The sequence below is a fragment of the Pteropus alecto genome, unplaced genomic scaffold (genome assembly GCF_000325575.1).
Source record: "Pteropus alecto unplaced genomic scaffold, ASM32557v1 scaffold3, whole genome shotgun sequence".
In the NCBI taxonomy this organism is placed as follows: domain Eukaryota; kingdom Metazoa; phylum Chordata; class Mammalia; order Chiroptera; family Pteropodidae; genus Pteropus; species Pteropus alecto.
Window position 1 is genome coordinate 67,625,024 of NW_006442484.1, and position 24,553 is coordinate 67,649,576.

Consider the following 24,553-nt stretch of genomic DNA (forward strand, 5'->3'; position numbering starts at 1 on the left):
CTCCATGCAAGTTCTCTGACCCATCTGGGCCTTGATTTTCTCTTCTGTAAAATGAGAAAATGGGATCAGATCATCTCTAAGGTCTAAAATTCTAAATTCTACTACAATTATTTCCTTCAATGATCATGAGAAAGGTACAGAAACAAATTTACCAAGAAAATTTAGTAACTTTCCTCAAACAATATAGTACATTTCTTCCTAAGTGGAATCTACTTTACCTCTTTTACAACAACACTGGATCCAATAAAAAAAAATAGAATGGTATTTATATGTGATATATATGTATATATGGTATGTGTATATATACGAAGGATTAAATCTACTACAGTGGTAGTTTAAGAATGAAAGTAAAAAGAAGATTTACATGTGTCTTTCATATCTGAGGGTTTCTCGAATGGACCACGCAACCTGGTATGGCGAAGCCTGCTCTGAGTCTTCCAGTTCTTCTCCACTTTCTTCAGACCAGTCCAACCCTGGAACAGATAAGAAGGTATTTCAAGTTAGAAAAATTTACTTTTATTTAAAATTTAGATCGAAAGTGACCTAAAATACATAACCTAACACTTCTAGCAAGTACCATCATAGTGTGAATAATGCCTCCTGATGAGCTTCATCCCTGTCTAACAAAGATATTAATAATGAATGTATGATAGATACTCAGACCTAAAATAACGACATTGTAAGAAAAAGGGCTATATTCCAAGGATGAACTTTTTTTGTCAGATATGTCACTAATGGAGTAGAAACAACATAGACAGGGTTCGAAGTAAAAAAAAAAAAAAAAAAAAAAGCAAAAAGATTTTCTTAAGTATCAAAACATCATACACTAAAACATCAGAAAAAAAACATAAAAATATTCAAGAAGGTGAGAAAATAAGTTCAGGCAAGAAAAAAGTCAAAAGGTGCCAGTGGAGTCACTCTATACTTCAACACAAAAGGGCCCTAGAGCAAACTGTCAAAGGCAAAGACACTCCATCCCCCGCTGCCCAACACCTCTGGGGAAAAGGACTCTCTCTACCAGGCAGGGCCACTCCTTGGGGGCTGCTTTTTACAGACAGGGTAGGGTGGCAATGTTCTATTTCTGATGTTTCTTAGGTTTCTTTTAATTCTTTTATACAAGAGCTGCCACATTTTGTGTTCCATTTTGAAAAACAAGTTTAGAGGGAGAAGTAGAGAAACATACTATGAACAATGCTTACTGATTTTGTTAAATGCTATTATTTTTAATAGGATAATTGTTAGCTTCCAACAGAAAGGCTTCACCTTTTCAGAAGTTTTATCTCTTGAAGCAGTCATGATAAATATTGACATTGCACGGCCTAAAATATGACAGTGGTGGGACTGCATAGCTTTAATATACTCATATCGCTATGAAACTGAGAGACCTTGATAACTAGTATTCTATGTCTTCCTTCCTGATGCTCAAAAATCATTAGATGCAGTTATACCAAAAAGGACCTCACAGATTCCTTCCATAATTCAAATGAGTTCATATGTGCCAGATAGGGAAATTTTTTAAAAGTTAACTGAAATGCAAATTATAAATTCTTAAAATTAAATAACACATCGCCGCTGGCATAAAGAAACCTCAACTCTAGTTCCAAGATGACTATCTAAAATGTCGGGTCACCTTAAAAAGTAAGTTACTTCCTCTCAACTAAAATAATTAGTAAGATACGTTTTTGTTTTTGTTTTTTTAAATAAAAAACAATTACGTGATCACAACATCAGCTTCAGGATGTTGAAAAGTGAAGACTTTCAAACACAAAGTGACACTTAAGGCACCTTCAAAATTTAGAACATGAGTTATTTGTAGAAGTTATAATACTTTCTACTAAGAACCTAAACTTTCTCTGAAAATGTCAAGATCAAAGTTATAAGAACTAAAATGGAAGTGTTTCTCCTGTTGTGAAATTAACTGTCCAATAAAGCAAACCTTTGATCTTGGCTATCACTACTTTTAATGTAACTAAGAGAGATAACCAGCTCAGACAGGAGTACAAAAGCTATTAGAATACTGCATTTTTCTTTTATTCTTTGGTGATATGAATGCAGACTATGCTTGGTCATAATAGTACACTACAACTTCTGGTTTCTCCAAAATAACCTTTGTTTTAAAAAGTAGGGCCCTTAACATGCTTCAGTTAACAACAACAACAAAAAGACAATGCTTAATTCCAAAATCATTACAATATTTAAAAGCAAATAACAAATGGGAGGAAGGAGAGGCGTTGCAACAGACATGATGGATAAAAAGCTCTTACAAATCACTATAAAAGAGAAACACTTCATTAAAATAGATGAAAAATTCAAAAGACAAAATAAACAATACAAATGTCCAAAAAAAGCATATGAACAAATATTAAAAACTACATTATTAATACAAAATAGCAGTTCTCATTCAAAGTATGGTCCACAGATTCCCCAGGGGTTCCTGAAACTTTCTCAGGGGTTCCTTAGGTCAATACTATCTTCGAAATAATAAATAATACTAAGATATTATTTGCCTTTTTCACTGTGTTGACATTTACACTGATGGTAAAGAAAAAAAAAAAAGAACCACAATGGGTAATACTGCTGGCACCTTAGCACGAATCAAGGCAGTGGCACCAAACTATACAAGTAGTTATATGTTTCATACCGTGACTTGTAGTGAAATAAAACAGAACAAAGTTTTAAGAATGTCTTTGATAAAGCACTTGTTTATTAAATACTGTTTATTTTATTAAATCTCAATTCTTGAGTATATGTCTTCGTAATATTCTGTATGACTAAATGCGAAGTATACATAAAGTACCTCTGTTGCATATAAAGAAAATATGATGGTTGCCTTGAGGAAAAGTAATTGCATGACTGTTTTAATTATGACCTAAACTAGCTGCTTTTTTCCATTCAACACCATTTTTATTTGAAAGAGTGACTGACACTATGGTTATTAAAACTTAGATACTGGCAGTCTTTTTTTTTTTTCTAAAATGAATATGGTAAAACCACAGCTTCGAGAATAACAATGGTTAATACTTGTTGCCAATGATAAAATTCAAATTTTTACTTGAAAGCTCAATTTGGAAAACTTTTTACTTGAAAGCTCAATTTGGAAAACTTGAAATCATCACTGAAAGTATGACAACTTCCTAACAGACAACTCTAATGAGATTGGTGGTAATATTAATGAATGTAATTTTAAATTTTTATATAATGAAAATATGTCAACATTTGGAACATCTATATAATTCAGTATATTAGTATTTTCCAAATGACCAACATGTGATGTTACAAATCTTGCATGGGTAAAAGATCCATTCAAAGTACAAAGTAGATCAATGGATTTTAATGTAACAGTATGCGAAATTCCTTGATATGGTTTCAGATTCCACATTGTAACTAATCTTCAAGAAACTACCACTTGTCAAATTTTGGTGTAGAATCAAATAAGAATATCCATGATTATTTGAAGGGAAAAAAACCTATTAAAATATTCCTCCTTTTTCCAACTACAAATGTGTAAGGCTGTATTTTCATTTACTAACCAAAATCACATATCATTACGGTTTGAATGTAGAAGCAAATAGGAGAATCTAGTAGTATTCTAGTATATCAGACATTAAGATTTGCAAAACGATGCAAAAGAATGCTGCTCTTCACATTATATTTGTTTTTGTTTGGGAAAACAGTTATTTTTCATAAAAAGAACACATTAACATGTAATGAGTTTGTTTTTATTTTTAAATGAATTAGCATTTTTTAAATTTCTCAGTTTTAACTTCTAATTCAGTAATTATTCAATAAATATAAGTCACATATGCAAAAGCTATACAATGTCCTCAGCAATTTTTAAGAGTGTAAAGGGATTCTAAGGCCAAAAATTTGAGAAAAACTGATGTAAGGTATGCAAATCAAAGCAAAATTTCTATCAAATTTGCAAAGGCAAAATAATAATAGTAATAGTAATAATAATAGTAGTAGTAGTAGTAGTAATAATAATAATAATATCATATAATATCCAGGGCTGTAATAATAATAATAATAATAATAATAATATCATATAATATCCAGGGCTGTAAAGATATAGAGAAGCTGTCATTCTCATACACTGCTGAAAAGATAAACTGACAAAATAATTCTGAAGTCAACACATATTGAAAATCTTTGTTAAAACTGCAAAAGCTTAGAAATGGAAATTCTGCTTCTAGGAATCTATTTGAAGGAGAAATTAAAAATGTGACAGTAATTATTTTACTGCAAGGTTATAAAGCTACAACACTTTATGATATAAACACAAAATGACTTAAAGTATTCAGCTGTGGCAAATTATGTTGTATATGAAAAATTACTAATTGATAATACATTACGAAAAATTTTAAAACAGGCTACAAAACTGTTGGCATAGCAGGAAACCAATTTTTTTTTCCCTCTCTTTAATTCCCCCACCCCTACTTCCACCTCTGACCTATGGATGTTGCCTTCCCCCTTAAGAACTGGATCTCTGAAGGTCGGGTGTCTCCTCCCACAAGCTGTGGCTAGCCCCTGGGGGGCCTGTCGCACCCGGGGCCTGGGGCCTGGTCTGTGGCTTCATCTGGGGCACGAATCCAGGACCTTCTGCATGTAAAGCAGATGTGCTACCACTATACTATGGAGCCACCCCCGGAAACTAATTTTATATGTCTGAAAGAATATAACAGGGTATTAACAAATACGTAGTAATAAAGTTTGGGGTGTTTTAATTTATTATTTTTGTTTATCTATGCATTTCAAGTTTTATTAGTTTTTTTGTAATTACCAAAGTCATACATGGTTTAATAAAAGGTAAAATATAAAGCTATATAAAAAGATTTACCACTCCCATCTCCTTAAAAACACATCCTGCCCGATTCCATCCCGGTGTGGAAGCCCATGTTAACAGCCTGGTAGAGTACACCCATTTGCTCTTTGCCTATGCTCATTCATACCTAACAGGCAAACAGCTATTGACGTGCTTGATCAATGGATGTACTGATGTCCCTTGTTTAGTTATTTATTTTTACAAAAATAAGATAATACAATGCCTCATCTTTTTCTACTCGTTAACATATCATGGGCACAAGCATGTAAAAGATAGATTTCATTTATTCTTTTTAGTAGCTGCATAATACTTTATAAAACATATATGTACAATAATTTATTCATGGTTTCCTATTGCTTATAAAGATTGATTGTTTACAGATTTTTGATACTACAAGCAGTGCTGCAATAAATATCTTTAAACACATATGCTTACATTCCGATTATTTTTATATTTCAGAGAGTCCCAAAAGTGAGTTTGCTACCTATATGTATACTGTTGGTTAACAGATACTGTCACATTACTCACCAGCAATGAATAAGATCCCATGTCCTCATCAAACTGGATATAATTTTTGCCAATCTGATAATTCACTGTTATTTTAATTTGCCTTTCCCCACCTGCTGTGGGGATTGAGGTTTTGATTTGTTTATTGACCATTTATATTTCTTCTTCCTCTATTCTCATCCTTTTCTCAATTTTTATTGCTGTCAAATATCATACAAATAATTTTCCCTAAAGTCAGACTCATAGCTCATACCACATCTAAGAATAAATTCCAAATGAAGTAAAAGTTTAAATGACCAAAAAGAAAACAATCAAACTATTAATATAAAGTGTAGAATATCTGTATAAACTTGGGATCAGAGAGATTTTCTTGAGTAAGAAAGAAAACTCAGAAGCAACAAAAGAAAGACAGACATTTGACCATACTAAAGTTTTATCTGTACTTTTTCACTTTAAACCATAAACAGGTACTGTTTGGGGAAGTTTAAAAGTTGTTTTTTAAAAAAAAACTGTTGGCAGATAATAATGCTATCATTCCAAAGTTGTACAATAAGACACGTAGAGAAGTTCATTAGGCACACAGGTACTGAGCTCATGGAGGCATACATCCAAACACACCTACCTTTCAATACTGCTGTGGATACTGCTGCTACTAACACTACTAGAAACTATGACTCAAGTTCTAAATTCCCAGCCTCTGTTTCTGTATCTTTTTCACTAATTATTATCCTCTCCAGTCGCATACTTACTTTAAGGTGGTCTACCTATATACAGAATCTTTCATTGGGACATTCTGTCCCAGTGTTCTTCTACCTCTATGAGCTAGGTGGTAGTTGTTAAAATAAAGCCTCATGAAAAAGTGCACACTTCGTTGTATTACGCATATATGATATGGCAAAATCAATAATAACTCACCTAAATGGGGAAACAGATCAGTGTCCAACTGATGTTTTTGGGTGCACAGTTTCACCAGTCTCTGCAGTCGACTTATACAAGAGAAGTGTGGAGAGAAGGCTGTGGCTTTCATAAGGACGCGGTCAGTCCTTGGTGGGTCCACGACAGGAGCCCTACTGGATGGCAGGAGGGGCAGAGGCCTCTTGTGAGACAACTGCCTTGCTTGTGCTATCGTGTGTGTGGTGGGGGCCACTCCCTGCATTGGTAGGCTGGTGTTCTGAGGTTGAGGTGACTTGCAGACTAAACCCTGCGGTGGCGCTGGAGGTTTCAAAGAAGTGGATAAAGGTGACAGGTGGGAGTGCTGCTGCGGAGGAGGCTGCTGTGAAGGTGCAGGAGGGGGACTAAAGTGCTCTTGTCGAACTTTTAAAATCTCTGTCTCTCTCTGGCGCTGCCGGTTCTGGGCCAACTTGCTCTGCAACTTCTTTTTCACAGTTGCCCCTTTCTTTAGGTCATCATCTTCCTCGTTGAAAGCAAAGGGATCTTCCAATTCAGTTTCCAGGTAGTGGAGAGGGACCCTTGCCCCTGGTGGAGAGAGGGACATTCCATCCAGTCCATTGGGCATCTTCAAGGCCAATGTGGGCACCGTCAGGCTAAAGGCCATGGTATCCATCTGGTGCCTGACCTTTACCTCATCTATAGGATCATTCTTTTTCTTCCTCTCTTTTTTCGGGATAAAGCCAAGTACCTGCAAGTGGCTGTTGCAGTACCTTTAAAAAACACACACATACATAGAAAAATGTTCGTGATACATATTGAGAAAAGTAGAATATAAAACTACATATATAAAATGTGAATCCTAATATGCTAATTAGTTAATTCTTATCATTTGTGGATTTAATATATGCAACTTCCACTACTCCCAAGCAATCCTCAAAGTCTGTGCAATTTTGCTGAAGCAAATATGTGAACCGTACATGTGCAGAGGCTGCCAGACAGAAGCAAGTCATTCAAATTGTAAGTGGCCCTGGATAGCTGCCCAGCTATTGCTTCTCATACTGCTTTGTTATTCTCTATTCATAACACACAAAGTAACTCATCAGTAGTCACTTAAAATTCCCTTATGGAGAAAAAATGTATATGTTCCGATGCCATTCAAGTATTTGGAGATTCACAAAGATCTTATGATATAACCGCTAAGAATGTCCAGTGTCTACTATATGTTACTCACATACAGACACACACACAGAGGATGCGATCGAGGGAGTTTCTACCTGCAGTAGGGACTTAAATAGTGACCTTTATACAGATGAGGAAACTAAACTTCATAGAAATTAAATAACTTGCCTAAAACCATCCACATGGAAAGTGACAGAGGTAAGACTTGAACTAAAAATCAAAGCTCATGAAGACTCACTAGTCTTCAACAATGAGGTTACTTTTGTAATGTAACCTTCTGTTACATTACGGTGCTGTGTTAAAACTGCTATGAAAGGATAGAATCCTTCTATATAATGAGAAAGTAGAATGCATGTGGTTTATTCCAATAAACCACACTGAAAACCTACAGAAGCTGTTAAGCAGCAGAAAAGCCGTGTTTTCCAAACTGGTATTCCTCGGGCAGTCACAGAATGTTAACCAGTATGCCCTGAAACAGTATTCCATGCTTCAGTAAATTCAGGAAATGATGGCTTAAACAGAATTAGAAAATGATTTTGTTGTTTGTTTCTGCTGAACAACTTCTCAAAGCATTTTGTATGACAATGTGCATTATGCTACAAGGTGGAAATGTACCCATCTGGCAGTGTTTCCCAAACTTATTTGAAAACGGCACCTATTTTTATGGCAGCACATTTGTGATATCTCCACAGATATGGGTAACACAGTACAGAAAAAATGCAATAAAGTAAATAATTACCGTTAATCTTCAAACTAATTAAAGTGCATCAAAAAAGTTTTTTTTTACTAATTGTTCAAATACAGATTCACCAAATAAACAGGAGACACTGTTTTGTTGGTTTATCTTAAAAATCAATCTATCAGAAGCACTCTTTAATTTAAAATTGTATAATAAAGAGAATCTATTCTGTGTGTGTGCATGTATACCTAGCAGGGTTAAGCTAATCCCATATATACCTTAAACAGAGTAGATTCATAAAGCCATAGCCAACAAGAAAAAGGGTTTCAGGGATAACTGTACTAACCAAGAAGCTTCCCAATAAATAGTAAAAGGTTTTGTTGTTTTCCACTCATTTGCAAATTAACAAAAGGATTAGTTTTTTGGGGAGAAATGAGGTTGGGCAGTTTTTTAATTTAGAGATCAGCTTTTTCTGCTCATTTACACGTGGGCAGCCTGAACTGGTAAATGAGGCTACTACATGCTTCATTACATAATGCAGCAGAGGCTGATCACACGTTTGGTCCCCCTTCAACCTCACCCTCAATTCGCTCCAGCCACTCTGGCACACTGTTACAACATGGAGTCTGAACTCTTCAAAACGGTGCCTCTGCTAAAAGGCAAGTCTTCACAACTAGAATTAGAACAGCTTATTTAATTACTAACAGCAATTAAAATAAGTATGCAAATATGAATCACTAGTATAAAAAAATAACTATCCAGGGGAGTAATGGCTACAGGATTCTTTCGGGGGGATGAAAATATAAAATCAGACTGTGGAGACAGTTGGACCCTGTGAATATACTAAAAAAATACTGAATTATACACTTCCAAAGGGTGAATTGTGTGGTATGTGAATTATATCTTAATTAAACTGTTTTAGAAAATAAACATACAGATAACAAGTTCTTGGCAAATACATATGTACTACTAAAAATATACATAAAGTATAGCAAACTTAATTTAAAATATTACATAAAATAACCAACTTATTTCTGAGAAACCAAGGTTATAATAATGAGCATTAGAAAATGTACTTTATTTTTTAATTACACCAGTTACTGAACATAACACTATTCCAAAAAGGTGGAATATCATACATGAGCATTTATAATACAGACCAGATAAACTAGACACCAGATATTAAAAAGCTTCTTCTAGTTGACCACCAATCAGATAATTTTGTTAATTAAAAGTCCTTGGGAATTTTTTTTCTAAAACAATACATAAGCCATATCAAATCCTTAAGTGTCCAAAGAGTAACTGCATTAACAATAATGAAAGCATATTTTCAAAAGAATATTAATATTTTCTATAGTATGTCATGTAATATAGTTACAACTAGTAATATTTACACACAAGTTTAGACATATTATTATCTGAATTTAACCTGGATTTTCTGAAATAACTTAAGACTATTACCTTCTGTTAATGTCTGCTTTATTTTCAAACAAAACTACAAAAATACTAATACCGTTTGCACTCATATGGTCTTGGATCAATTTCCAAAAAAATATGTAACCCAGTACTTATTAAGCACAGCTTCTCTGATATAGCAACACACAGTACTTTCCCTTCATATCTTATTCTAAAAAGAGGAAATTACTTAGACTATAAAGGTAAAGACATATGCTTCACAAAATTAATATTTTGGAGAAATTCAGAGGGACCCTCACTTTACTTCCTGCTGTTATTTATAATACTTGCTTCAGCTGAAATGAAAAATATCTAAGATTGACAACTGCAACTGTGATAAACTGAATTTAAAACAAAATTACAGAGATGTGTTTATAATGGAGCTTAATGTAAACAATTCAAGTTCATCCATTCAAGTTTAAATAGGGCAGGATTAAAAAACTATCATTTTCAATCTGCTAAAACCAACTAGACAGACATGTTTAGCCTAATACAGTGGTCTCTTTCTCACCTGAAATTAAAATTTTATTCCTTGCCTCACTGAGCAGCTGTTTCTAACTTTCAGGTATTGTAATTTGAAGCCGTTAGTGCTCATTAGAAATTCTAACAGAGTATTTCCAAATCACCACATTATACTAAAAGTGTAAAAATTGCTCGCCGTGACCTATAAAATACATGATTCCTTTTCAACCAATGTATTCAGGTGACATTTGCTTATGTATAGGAAGAAAAATAAAAGTTGCATATATATATTTTTAAAAGATAGAAGTCGAAATTTCAAATTTTCTGCCTAAAGATAACAAATGTGTGAAACTTTTTGAAAAAGAAGCACACATTTCTCTAATATCTTACAATGTTCAACATGGTTTCTGGAGAACTAAAGAAAAAGAGACATGAAAAAGATTATATATGAAATATAGTATGAATTTTCCTAAGAATATGAAAGATGAATAATATGTATAACACTCCTTCTTTAAAAACACTTCTCCATTTTATTTTTAATTTAGCAAAGCCTAAGTTCATAATTCTAATGATAAAGCCTACCTACCCTTACTATGAAATTAGTTTCTAATTTATAATAAACATACTCTATATACCTCCTTTTAACTAAAAGAAGCAAGATTATTAAATAATGCCAAACACCGCTTAGAAGTCTGACAGGAAGTAAATCTTCTGAATGATTCAAGTAATCATTCTTTTGAAAAATTCTTTTTCAATAAGTATATACCCTTTGCTACCTTTCAGATTTAAAAATTCCAAAATTATTTACAACACCTAAGTAGTTCCTATAATTTTTCTTGTTAAGGCAGATGACAAAACTTAGTAGAGAAGTTGGTAACATTTTATAAGGCTGCAAACCAAACATGTCAGTACCAATACTTAGAGTAACAATTTTAAAGATTTTAAAATAATCCTAGAAAGTCAATTTAAAAAACCCTCAACATACTTTTCAAATAATTCCCCAAATTTACTATTCATTTTTTTTAAAACTGCCATTTCTCATTTTTAGAAGCATTCCAAAGTTTACTTAGATTACTCCTAGAATGTAACATTTCAATTCACCATATCCAAAAATTAAAGAAAAAAAAAAAAGCGAAGCCTACTAATTAAATAAAGATTAGTCCCATTATTAGCTCTTACCTACGATCCTCTGATTTGGGGATGGGGTTGGTGCAGCGTTGGCTGTTATACTTGGCCACATATTCACATTGCTTGAAGGGGGCAGTCTTGTCCTCCAGAACGTGTCTGATACAGAAAGCGTAGCCGTTGAGTCGCCGCTGCTTGCACAGTTTGGGGCTATATGAGCACAAGGGCTTATTGTCAACCTCAGAGAAGTGTATATGTTTCCCTTCATACATCACGTGACTCTATTCCTTGTGAACATCAGCTAAAAGACCACCAGAAAAAAAAAAAAAAAACCCAAATGATAAGTCAGAGAGTGTAAGGTAGATTTAAATTGAGAATTTCACTGAGGGACTTCTGCCCCACAGCCATACCTGATTTTAAATCTTCTGCACCATAGCACTGTTAAGAGACCCCCAAGGATACCAGAGTTTGGAATGCTGCAGAATCAAGATGAAGCAGATTGTCTACAAAAATATCAAAAGGCCTAGTTAACGAATAGAAATAAGCAAAGTTTGCTCACCTGGGAAGTCAAATACCAGTATATCACCCTTCTAATGGGATGGACTGTTCATTGTAATCTAACACCCCAATACTGAATTCAAATAATAAGAGGCATCATAAAATACTAAGTTACCTTACCCCTCCAAATTGAATTAAATAACTTTTACTCTGGTTAAGTTTTAGAAATAACTCAAAGCATTTTGGGGTCTTCCACTAAACATATGTCATTAGGTAGCAAGTCCTTTTATTTCATTATTGGTGGTTGCAGGCTATATCTACTTTCAGAACCCAAGTCTCTTTACAAAGCCAATGGAATGAACTCTGTAGACCTAAAACTTCACTCAGAAGTCTACGTTTTTTGATATGTTGGCAAATATTTGGCAATTTTAACAAATATTTCTGTGAAATACAAAAAAGAAAAATCTTGTTTTAAAAAAAGTAATTTTCCATAATTATCACATCCGAACTAGAAACTTCTTGAGCACAAAGACCAGCCACCCAACCACACTTTCACCATTCAGTTCAGTGCTCTCCCAATTATACTAAGTAGAATAATTATCATGGCTTATGAGTCTTTGGAGGTTTAATAAGAAAATGGCAGAAAGAAATCACACAATACTCACTACTTCTGTAAACACAAAAGGTCTAGCAGCAGCATTTATATGTCATAACATCACATAGTCTACAATGAAAATGAATCAACTAATTTGTCAAGTCAGCATTGTAGTTGGCTGATGTGGCCTAATCCACTTTCTCCACATGCCAAGAGTCACCCACATGGCTGCTGGAACAGCTTAAACACCAGCTACAAAAAAACACTACTCCCTCCTTTACAACACCCAATAAAAAATTCCTTATCCCAGTGAATAAGATACATAAATGCTTCAAGAGTCAAAAGACATGTTTGCTCAAGGCCAAAATCTGCCCCTTATGGTGTGTTACTTTGAACAAATCTTTTAACCACAGTTTTCTCCTCTGTAAAACAGGAATAACAGTAGCTATATTATCATCAGGTTGCTGTAAGGATCAAATGATACAAAGCATGCAACACACTAAGTACCCTGCCTTGTACATGTTAAACATTGAACAAATGGCAGTTATTATTTATAAATGTTAACTCTTATTATTACTACATTCTACCTGCTGATGACAAAGATAATTTGTATTACCCTCAAGAAACATTCCACTTACTCTGGTAAGAAAAAAAAAAAAAAAACTGAAATATTAGCTTGGTGAATAAAAATCATGTTCATTAATGAGTAAACCTAATCATACACCAATGTAAAACAAAAGTAAGAGTTTTTCCTTTTCACTTTATTAGGATGCAAGGAAGAAAAGTTGGACTAAAAATTTTAATTTAGCTGCCCTGAAGGTCTAGATATTCAGGACAGAAAATATTTCAAAGCAAACCCAAGCTGTTTCATTTAATTTCCTAAATATGTGATTCACTCTCATATTCTGTGTATTCATACACACAGGTGGTATTTGTGCTTTCTCCTTTGTTCATGATAGGTTCAACAGAGGTTTACCTAATGTTTTTATCAACATCTTTAAAAAAAACCAAACAACCCAAAATCTCTTGGATTTACTAGTACCCCATGTATGTTTTCTAATTCATCCATTTCCGCTTTTATCCTTGATAACACCTTCTTTCTTCTCATTGATTTTATTATTTTTGTAATTTCTGAAGCTGAATTTTTATTTTCATTCCTTTGCCTTAGTAATCTAGTTACATCTATGAATTTTTCTGATTACTGCTTTAGCTATCTCCCATAAGTACTAATTCACAGACTTTTGATTATCAGTACTTTCTAGCTGACTTGGATTTGACTTTTTCTCATTTGACTCGTTATTTTTTCAGATGGTAGAGTTTTATGCTTTCCTTTTAGTTCTAATTATGCATAATCTGCATAAATCTCTGCTTTTTAAATTTGACTGAGATGAATCAAAATCCCCTACTATAATCTGATTTGTCTGTTTCTCCTTATATTTTTTATTTTAAAAATTTTAAAGCTGTATTATTTGTCATGAGATTCATTAGGAAATGCAATTCAATTGACGGGTTTTGTCTTGACTTTAACCTTATCTGACACAAATACCTGGGCTCTCATTTTTCCCTTTGAATTTGTCTGTTAAGTCTTTGGTCATCCTTTTACTCTCAAGTTTTCTAAGGCTCACTGTTTCTGTAAATAAAGTTTTATTGGAATACTGTACTGTTCATTCATTTACATGTTGTCTATGGCTGCTTTCATGCTATAACAGTAGCAGTGAGTAGCTGCAACAGATTTTATGACTGCAAAGCCTAAAATATTTACTAAAATATTATTTGTTGTTCCCTTTTTTGATGGCGTCTCATTAATAGGTTGACTCTTGCTCTGAGTGTCATTTTCTTTTAATAAATGAGGTTATCCAATTTATAATTTTATATTTATTTATGTGCCAAATATTTCACCTTAATTTTATTATCTTTTTTGCATGGCTTTTAGCTTTCAATTATCTTTATTAAATATTTCATTACATTGTTTTCTTGCACAATTTATAGTCTGTGTTCTTTAGACAACATTTCTTTAAGAAAATTAGTATACTTAATATACTCGGCATTATCATCATTGATCTTGTTAGGAACAAGAAAATTTCTTGTTATGAACAAGAAAATTAACTACCTACACATCCTCAACTCAATATTTTCTCATGTTATTCTTTCTACATTGCCATAGTTATAACATTTTTAATGTTAGTTCAACACTTAAATTTATTCAACGCTAATCACTAATATTTTTAATCTAGTATTCAATTCATCTCGATTCAATAGTTTATAATATAGTTGCCTCCATTCTCTAACCCACTCTCCCCACCACCACCACCTCCCTGCGCCATCCCACACAAGGCTGACTAAGGGAACTAAACCATGGTTTTTCTTTTTGGAAATATGTCAATTAATATTTAAAAATTTTTTCCAATTAGAGTTGACATTCGATATTATTTAATATTAATTTCAGGTGTACAGCATCATGTCAATTAGATCATACTTCACCTATAGTTTGCCTGGACATAAAATTCTTGGGTCAGATATTTTTCTGTCTACTTTGTATATTTTTTTCCATGTCTCCTAGATTGGAAAAGCCTGAGGCCAGCCTCTTTATTTTACAGGGAGGCTTGATGCCCCCCACCCCCGCCATTTTGATCTAACAATAAAATCTTTATATTTAAAGACTAGAAACCATTCTAGAATTTCGAGTCTTCTTTTATTGCAGGAAACTCTTCTTAATGACTTAAAAAATTTTTCTATTTTATTTATTCTATTGTGTTCCTAAGGGATATCAATTATTGGTAAACTAGATTTACTGTATTTTTTTCTTTCTCTCTCTCTTTTTCTCTCTCATCTTCTAATTTTTACTTTTTCCATTTTGGATTGCTCAAATTTCTCAAGCTTACTTCCAATATCCCCAGCTATACTGTATATCTGCTGCTTTGAAAGTGACCTTCATTTCTATAATGACTATATTTTTCTTTTATTTTGTACCCTAGTTCTATCAACTCACTCTTACCTCTTTACTATCTTATCATTTATACACTACTCCCTTGAGGCTTGACTCAATGTTGGACTAGTCTCTCCAACTCACAGAGGCCTATATGACATAGATTTTTAGGGGATCATAATAAAAGTTTTATTTCCCTTCAGGTGACCCAAGATCAGCAGTTGCAAGGCTGCTTGGTGTCAGTTTCTCCTCCACTCTAAACTTCTTACAAAAGTAGTATGACTGTACAGTTTGAATTCAACCCCACCCCTCTTTGCCACTCAGGGAGTCCAATGTACATACCAACTCTGCTATTTTAAGTATGGAGTTATTGGTTTTGTCCCCATGGTGGATCACCTACTTAGAAGAAAGCTGTTTCGACTCACTTTGCCTGAGTTCTATAAAAGAAATCACCTGCTCCTGGCATCCTCTCTTGCCCTAGTTCAATTCTCACTGAACTTAACAGCACTAATTCATATATTCTGATTATAAAGTTTGGTTAGTTATCAAAGATTGAATATCTTTTCTGTTTCTCAGTCATTATTTTTAGTTGGTTTAGAGAGAACAGAGATGTCAGTATTCTGCCATGATCAACCAGAAATATCTTTTAAAATTCTGTATATTAAAATATACCAAAATCAAAATAAAACAAATTACATAATTTTTACAACATAATTTGTAACAATTTTCTATTTTTTTTAAAGAATCAACATGCTATTAAAGAAGTTACTAAACTTGATTCAATTCATTTTCACTATGTCCAACTCACGTGATTCTAGTGTTAATGGCAAGTACTTACTTATTAAACAGATGAAAAGTCCATCATTGCCCCAGAAGCCATGGAAGATATACTAGTAAAAGACATAATTTTTGCCCTTAGAAGATTATAATCTATGAGATGAAATGCAGTGAAAAGATGTGAAGAACTGGAGGATGTCCCCCACAGGTCTGAGTATCCCAGGTTCCTCTAGTGTCACCAAGCTTAAAAACAGGCTGCTCCCTCTGTCCAGAGCTATGGACATCTTCCCTCTTTGTACCTTCTTCAGGCTATCTCCAATCTAATTCTTCAGAACACAGCTTAGTTGTCACCATATGCAGATTTTCAAAGGCTGACTGAGTTAGTTACAGGCTTTGGTGAGGTACTCACTCCATGCATTCCCCTGTTTGGGCACTCATCACATTCTACTTTAAATGCCTATCCTGTTGTCCTCCCTCCTAGAAAATAAGCTCCCAGAAGGACAAGTTTTCTGTTCATCATTTTATCCCAGGGCCTAGCAGTTAATAAGTGCTCAATAAGTACATGCTGATGGTATAGCTAGCCTCTGTGACAGTAACTCTTAATTCCAGGTTGTCTAATCAATACTGATCTTTAAATAATTTTAAAAATTAAACTGGTGCTTTAGACAACCTATACAGTAATTTCTAATAGCCATAGTCATATGCCAAGAGAAATTCAGCATGATTTAGAAGCTTTAAAATTTTTTAATATTCCTCTCATGAACATCAAATATTTCATCAAGCAGATGCCATATAATTTGTTACCCAATGTCTATTTAACAAATGTTAAAAAAAAATATAAGAACACGTTAAAATTTGCCTATTCAACTTCCTTCTAACTCTAAGAATTCATTAATTTATCCAATCGTCTTCAGTATTTGCCACAAGGTGCCAAAGCTTTTGCTAATCACTTCTATGCCATTACAAAAAGGTATTTAATTTCAAAATCTTATAAACTTCTCTTAAACCTTAATTTTTTTACATCTGTGATTAATTTTTTCTTCTCATTTGATTTTTAATGTTTTTAAGTCCTACTAAAAGCCAACATTATATCATTCTTTACATCTTCCTTTTGAACAACAAACTGTTCTCCATTTTTAAATCTCTCTTAATAAAAACTCAACTTAATTTTTATACTTATATTTTCAATTCCCTGATATATTCAGACTCACTTTATATACCATAAAAGAAAAGAATGTTGGGGGAAACAGCCCTCTGCATTGAAATCTAATTTCCTTCTAAGTGACTATTATTTAATATCAAAATCACTTTGTCTATAAACTAGAAACAACTATTCATCTACTCTTCTCTATTTTAATATGTTTTTCCTTTTTAATTAAAGAAGAAATCATGACAAAAACACTAAGGCAAATCTCAGGAGAAAAAAAATCTACATTTTTTTCATTATCTCTAGCATCCCACAACTGAAGTTCTTTACCCCTAATCCACCAATCCACCAAAGGTGAAGTTCACATGGCCTTCACTCTTTGAAATTTATTGTAAAGTATAAAGAGAAGAAATATAGAATATATAAAAGTCCACATGATCTTAATCAAATGTCATATAGACCCTAATATTTAAATACTATTGTATGTCTAACTCATGAAGAAAAGCTATATGTAAGTTCTTCCTTTTTCTTTTTTTTTTCTTTTTACTTTTTTTAAAATTTATTTTTTAATTAAGTTTATTGGGGTAACATTGGTTAATACAATTATATAATTTTCAGGTGTACATTATCATTTGAGATCTGTATATTGTATTGTGTGTTTACCACCCAAAGTCCAGTTTCCTTCAAGTTTTTCCCTTTTAATACATGACGAATATCACTTAAAAAAGAAGGAAAAAATATCCTAACTAGACTAAATTTATTAACAGCTATAGCAGATATTATCTTCAGCTATGGAAATAACTTGCCTAGACTATAAATGATCTATGCTCCCTTAAATGAAAGAATGCAGGTAATTAGCACTTTAGAGTAGCAGTAGAATATACTCTTATTTAATTATTACCAAAAAGTAAAATTAACTATTACTGAGAATAGTCTCACAGAAAGAATATTTCCACAGTGAACATATCCATATACTGGAATTCAAGAGTAGAAAATAGGATTAGGTATGAAATCTTAAAAAAAAAAAAAAAATCCCCATTTATATATATGCTGAGTTTAATTGGACAAAAAAAAACAATTCTGTGCCCAGTACAGGTATAACGGGCAAATACAGAGGAAAAAGACGTTAGCACAGAGAAAAGTAGGAAAGATAAGCTTTTAATAAAAGCAACCCTACAGCCCTTTTCAGTCTTCCAACAGCAACCATACACCAACTGACAGAAATATGAACATTATTCTCTTTGGGACTACTGCTTTATCACCTCCATGTGGAATCTCTGTATGTCATTACTGTTCTTTTGAGTCTCCTGTTTCAGAAGCATGTTCATTTCACTGCCACAGTATTTTCCCCTAATTGCCATTTGTGCTTTAATATTCTACCCTCTTTCAAGAGCCTAGACCTAAAACATACCTTATTTTTTTAAAATCCAGCATGAACCTAAATCCTCAGAATGTTAGTTTTCTGATATATTTAATACAAATGAAAAGAATATTTACTTTTCCCAAAGTCACATACTTTAAAGCCTCAATACCTCCTCCCCCACATTTTAAGTTTTTTAAAAAAATGAATTTTAATTCGACTTCATGGAACACAAAAGTGTAATAAAGTACTAAACAAAAAAGTATATTGTTTAAAAAAACCTAGTATCCCACACACCAATGTGAGTAGTAAAATTAGAAATGAAAATCTTAATTGATATGATTGGAAGAGAGAGATCAGTGAGAAAAACTGCCTATCACCCCAAAATATAAACAGTATTCAGTATAAAGTTCAAACCAGAATATTTTTAAATAAATCAAACACATGCTTATTGAAGGTCTATTATGTGCCAAATACTGTACTCAAACAGCACTGTACAATTAAGTCTGTATTATAAATTTAAATTAAAATGGTCTTTATGCTATTAGAGTTCCTTACCTGATTTATCAGAAAGGTAAAGAAGAGTTTCGGCTGCAGTTAAAAGTTAAAAGCCCTCACTAGCTCTAGTGGGTATAAGAGATGGTGCTCAAATGTGGTTCTGTGAATTATTAGGTCTATGACCTTGGGTAAGTTACTTAGGTTTCAGTTTTCTCATATATAGAGAATTATAACAGTATGCACCTCACTGAATCATTTAGGAGAATTAGACATTTCATGAACTATGCTTAGCACAGTACCCAGCACACAGTAATCACTTAATGTTAACTACTATTAGAAGCTGTAAGTAGTAGTTTATTGGTATTATCATTTTAATCTAGAATCTAGACCTAAAATGCACTCTCCAGCTGCTAGTGGTTTTCTGAATAGTAAAGTGTAATTCTCCGTTAAGTTAGGCTCTCCCGCTTTCTTGGGGAGACAGTAACAGAATCCACTGAGAATTGTTTCTTATAATTCTTATTAAAAATCTAATATTAAAAATATTTTTTACATTCTATACAGCCTCTGTATACTAATGTTCTTGTAATGGGAAATACTAGCGGAATGAGCAGTGTCTGATTTGGTTACAGCACTTATTAGCTCCAGTTAATCATCCTTTACAAAAAAGGCTTTTTGAATTCCTATCCATACCACAGTCACTCTCAGTTGTTACAGAAACCCTATAGTGCAGGACAAGAAGAAAAACTAAGTTGTAGCTATATTCCTCAAAGTTCTTTTCTTCAAAGAATGTGAAACTAATGGCCTCCTTGTTGCTAAATTCCATATACACTTGACATCCTTATCTTACTTGACCTCTCTATAGCATTTAACTCTGTTGGCCACTTTCTCTTTCTTGAAAGAAGGTTGACTCAAACCAGTTCCAGGAAAATGTTGTGATTAAAAAAGAAAAAAAAAAATGCAGGCCCAGGTCTCTAGATCATTCAATTTCTCAAAATAAGATAAAAATCCAAAATTTCCCACAAAATATACTAATTTTTTTCATGTCAGCAGCTCATTTCTACTTCTACAACTTCAGCTGTCATCTATACAAGGATGACTCCCAAATCTACATCCAGTTAACCTACACAGACCACTTTACCTCTATAACTGGCCTCTCCACCTCTGTCCACCCCCATCGCCATCGCCATCGCCATCGCCACCGCCATTGCCACTACCTTCAAACCTTCGATATCTTCTCGGCAGCAGTCTCCCTGGTCTAGATCCAGTCTTGCCTTCCTTTATTTCTCTCTTTGTACAACTCAAGTCCTCTAAAACATAAATAAGTTATTTGGCCAAAAGCCTTCAGGGTCTGCTTATAAATGTAAAAGGAATCCAAACTCTTTAGCCTAACACATTAAACTCATTAGGGCCTGGCCAGGCAGACCTCGCCTCTCCCACTATTTATTTCTATTCCTACAACTCCTACAATTTGCAACACAGAATACTCTTGTGTCCTTAGGCATTTATTCATACCTGCAGGTCCTACCTCCTGGAATGCCTTTCTAACTCCTCCCATTTGCTTAGGGCAGAAACACCCCTGGAAAATCCGCACTTTAAGGCTTGCTCCTCAGCCAAAATAAATAGGTTTCCTTCCTCCAGGCAAAGTTATCCCTTATCATTCACTATTATAAGTGTCAGCTTTTTTTTTTCTTTTTCACTAGACTAAAAACTTCTCAAGGGCAGAGAATGTGTCTTTGTATTACAAAGCCCACTGTTACTATTAAATGAAGGAAAGAGCACTGGCTTGAGCAACTCCTACCAGCACCTCAGGTAAACATCCCACCCTCCCAAGGTGAGGCCACCAAAGCCACAAACTATTCAGTGCCTTCAAATCCATGCAACACAGACACACACACAGGCAGGCAGGCAGATTACTTCCGGAGTTTAAAAGGAGCTAGAAGTAAAAAAGTAAATCTGTACCTTCTTTGCCCACTGGTATACTTTACATTTGCCAACTCAAAATTCAACAGCAGAGATTAGACTAGCATCAAGCTGCTGAAAGTTTCTATGAACATACTGCTAATTTTTTTAATGGCACAAAAATATTTATTTGCCCCATGAAGGTAATTACAATCTACTTGTACTTAAATACTCACTGGTACTATTAGTATATACTGAGTCAAGAACTCAATCACACTGAAAAAATTCACATTGAGAAATATTAAAAATCTATAGAGGAAAATATTACCTAAAGGTCATGCACTAGGCACCATTCTAAAGGCTTTATGTGCAATTCCTCACTTAATCATCACAGCAACCCTATGAAGAAACTGAAAGTGAGATTGAGTAATTTGTCCAAATCACATAAGAAGGATCCAAAGCCAGTGTGACTCCAGAGCCCAAGCTTTTAACCAACACAATGTTGTTAAATGGAAAGTCCTAAGATTATGTTTATGTTGTATGCACACACAATTGAGAGAGAGACAGACAGAACAACAAAATGTTAAGAATGATGATCTCTTGAGTGGGATAAGTAGGTCTAAATGGGATGAACATGAACATGTATTACTTTTAGTCAGAAAAAAAAAAAGTAAACAAGAGAAATAGTACCTAGGTGGTGCTAACAGAAAGGTAAGGTGGACTGGGGGAATTAACATCTAAGCAAAATCCTACTAAGAGCCAGGCACATAGGCTATCTCATCTAATCCTTACATCAAAAAAATGTTATTTCCATTTTACATATAAAGAAACCAAGGATGAAGTAACCTATCCAGTGGAAGAGCTGGGATGAGAACTAAAGCCCAGTCCAAATGTGTTGAGGATATCATGCTACAAATAAAATTTAACTGAAAAGCTATCTCAAAAAACAAATCATATTGTGGAAAAGAATCAGAACCAAATAGCCAACAATCTTAAGTGGAAGGAGGCAAAAGAGAGAGAGGCCTAAGGTTTCAACTTTAAACTTTGGTTCAGAGTATCTTTGCAAGTGTCTCAAAATAGCCAAAAGCATTGTCTAAAATCAGCATTACAAGTTGGGACTGTGGGACAGAGTTACATTAGCATAAAGTAAATGGACTTGGATGTGACTCCATTGTATATGCAGTGGAGTATCTGCTTTGGGGATAATTTGCTGCCTCCAACTCAGTCTCACCTATCCACCTACTGCTTACAACTTACCAAGTGTGTATGGAGAGACAGGGTGTTACATGTATGAGAACACTGCCAACTGTATTAAGACTTAAGTGGTCTCTCAAGATCCATAACTATTGTTCCAAACCTGGATGGTGAGAGCTGCTAACCCTGGGGGGAACATCTCAGATAAAAATGAATGGATCCAGCATTTATTTTTTTTTTAAGACTTGTTTAATTTTGGGTGCTCTGACTTAGAAATTTAAAAATCCATCTAAACTAAAATTCATTCTTCTAAAAATAGCAGTGACATGTTGTTTTGCTAAGAAAAACAGTTGGGGTGGGGTATACAAATTTCCTTACACAATCTTTTAGAGGAAAGAAAACTTGATTATTTCACTTATCAATGAAAATAAACACCTATTTTTGAAACTAAATAATTAAGAGTGAAAAAGTATTACTATAGCCAATTTAAAATTAATTCAATATTTGCCCTTAATATTTGCCTTTTATAGATTCAAATAAAATGTAAGTTAAAAATATCAAACCCGCCATTCCTTAGAAATAAAGTAGCCCTTGTGGAGACTAGATTAGGAAATTAAATATATGTTTGGGACAAAGCAGAAAAAGTACAAAACTTTTGGGATTTATACATCCACAGTTTTTGAAAGCTTAGGAACATGAAGTTGACACTATACCTTAAAAATATCAAATTACTGGGCAAACAGATTTAAACCTTAAAATGTTCCATGAAGAGACTTATAGAATAATTTCTTCCAACCAATATGCTGAGCAAATAAGAACAAGATATAATAAAAGTAACAACCTGGAGTATACAAGTATATGAAAATGTCCACATCAATAAGCAATTTCGATTAATCAATAAAATTAAACAACCATTAAATGTAATTTGCATTTTTGTATGAAATCCATACAATCTCAAATATTAGGCTTTTCTTAAGCACAGTACTAAACCATTTATGGCTGGCTATCTATCACTATGGAGAAACAGAAGGGGTTTTATTTTAGGCAGACAATAGGAAAAGACAGTAAGAATCACAGGAGTCTCACTTCCATGCCTGACAGAAGTAAGCACCCACCAAGTCATAGGTTATCCATTACTCTGCAAAGTGCCAGCTTTTCACTGGGTAATAGTGTTCTGGGGGTTAAGTGGTCAGAATGTGAAACACCTCTGCCAGTGAAAGCCAGCCTGCCATCAGGCAGGACATACATACACACAACATACTGCCCTAGGTATACTAAAAAGAAAGGAAAACGACAAATGAATGAAGAAAAATAACCTCTCCAAACATGCCCACACCGGAGGTTGGTAGTGGGGCGCAGGGTACATTAGCATTCCAACTTCCACACTAAAGAACAACCAGAAGAAGGTTAAGTGTAGCCACAGGAAACATCCCATCCCTGAAAACCGGGATATCAGGATTTGGAAATTTAACTTAAAAAAAGAAAAGAAAAAAAAAAACAGCTTTCAAAGCTCATGGCACCAAAATATAGCTAAAATTGAATCCATTTAAACATAGAAGAAGAAAAAAATACCAAAACCACAGTGTCAGCTATGTTCAGTTCCCTGAGGGCTCTTCCACAGACCCTTCGGAGTTGCAGCAATAACCACCTTCCTTAAAATCCCCATTTTCTTTTTTTATTTCTAGGGTCGAATATAAGACATCACATCAATCCAAATAGTTATTATCAGAATAAATCAACTACTGATTTTCAAACCGTGCACCTTGTTCAGGAGCTGCCTTGCCCACCTTCTCTCCCTCCTAATTTTTAATGCTTCCAAGCGTTGTGACAACCAGGGTCTCCCCCTTGGGTTCATTCATGTGTTTGTTTCACCGGACAGTGACCAAACAGGACAGGAAACTCCTACACTGGGGGCTGCTCCAAAAACCCAGCCCCGCTCACTGACAGTATCCTCACCGTTCCCTACAGTTTTTCCCTTACAGGGGCTGTGCAGAAAAGGGAGCTGGAGACCCACAGGAGTCCGAGGTGCAAGGGGGAGGAGGCGCTGTATTTGAAAAAAATACCCCCGGTTTCTGGGGTGAGGGCTAAAAAGGCTATTAGGAAAGCCTGCCCTGTAGAAATACAACCTGAATTTACCTCCTCCCTTCCCACCGCAAAACAGCCCAGTCACTAACTAATAAGCTAAGAAAAATCCCTGGAAAACTTTTCCAATCGGGAAGAGAAGGCCCTCTCCCCAGCCTGGGGGCTCCTGGGGAATGGGCTGGAGTTTGCAGCCCTGGAAGGGCTCGCCGGGGAGTGGGGTGGGGCGCGGGCGAGGGGTGCAGGGGCGGAGTACCTTCAATGGACAGGAACTGGCAAAGAGTTTCAAAATAGCCGAGTGCTCTCCCCCACGCCCTCGGGGGTCGCGAGCGCTAGCACCAGGGCTCCTCCAAAGGAGGGCAACCCCCCATTCGGGCCTAAAAGGAAACTTTCCGGGCCGCGGCTGCACCTGACTCCTCACCGCCTCACCGCCCCACCACCCCACCCCACGCCCGCCAGG

At 34.5% G+C, this 24,553-nt stretch overlaps 1 protein-coding gene across 1 annotated transcript in view; it reads right to left on the minus strand.

Annotated features, from left to right (window-relative positions):
* Positions 1-12,833, minus strand: part of INO80D (INO80 complex subunit D) — a 52,303-nt gene extending 39,470 nt beyond the window's left edge. Inside the window, exons 1-4 of the mRNA XM_025039344.1 lie at positions 11,531-12,833; positions 11,175-11,421; positions 6,245-6,990; positions 365-473 (exon numbers count right to left, since the gene is read on the minus strand). Of these exons, the coding sequence (XP_024895112.1) occupies positions 365-473; positions 6,245-6,990; positions 11,175-11,392 (1,073 nt within the window). The 5' untranslated portion in view covers positions 11,393-11,421; positions 11,531-12,833. The remainder of the gene's footprint in view (positions 1-364; positions 474-6,244; positions 6,991-11,174; positions 11,422-11,530) is intronic.
* Between the last annotated feature and the right edge of the window lie 11,720 nt (positions 12,834-24,553).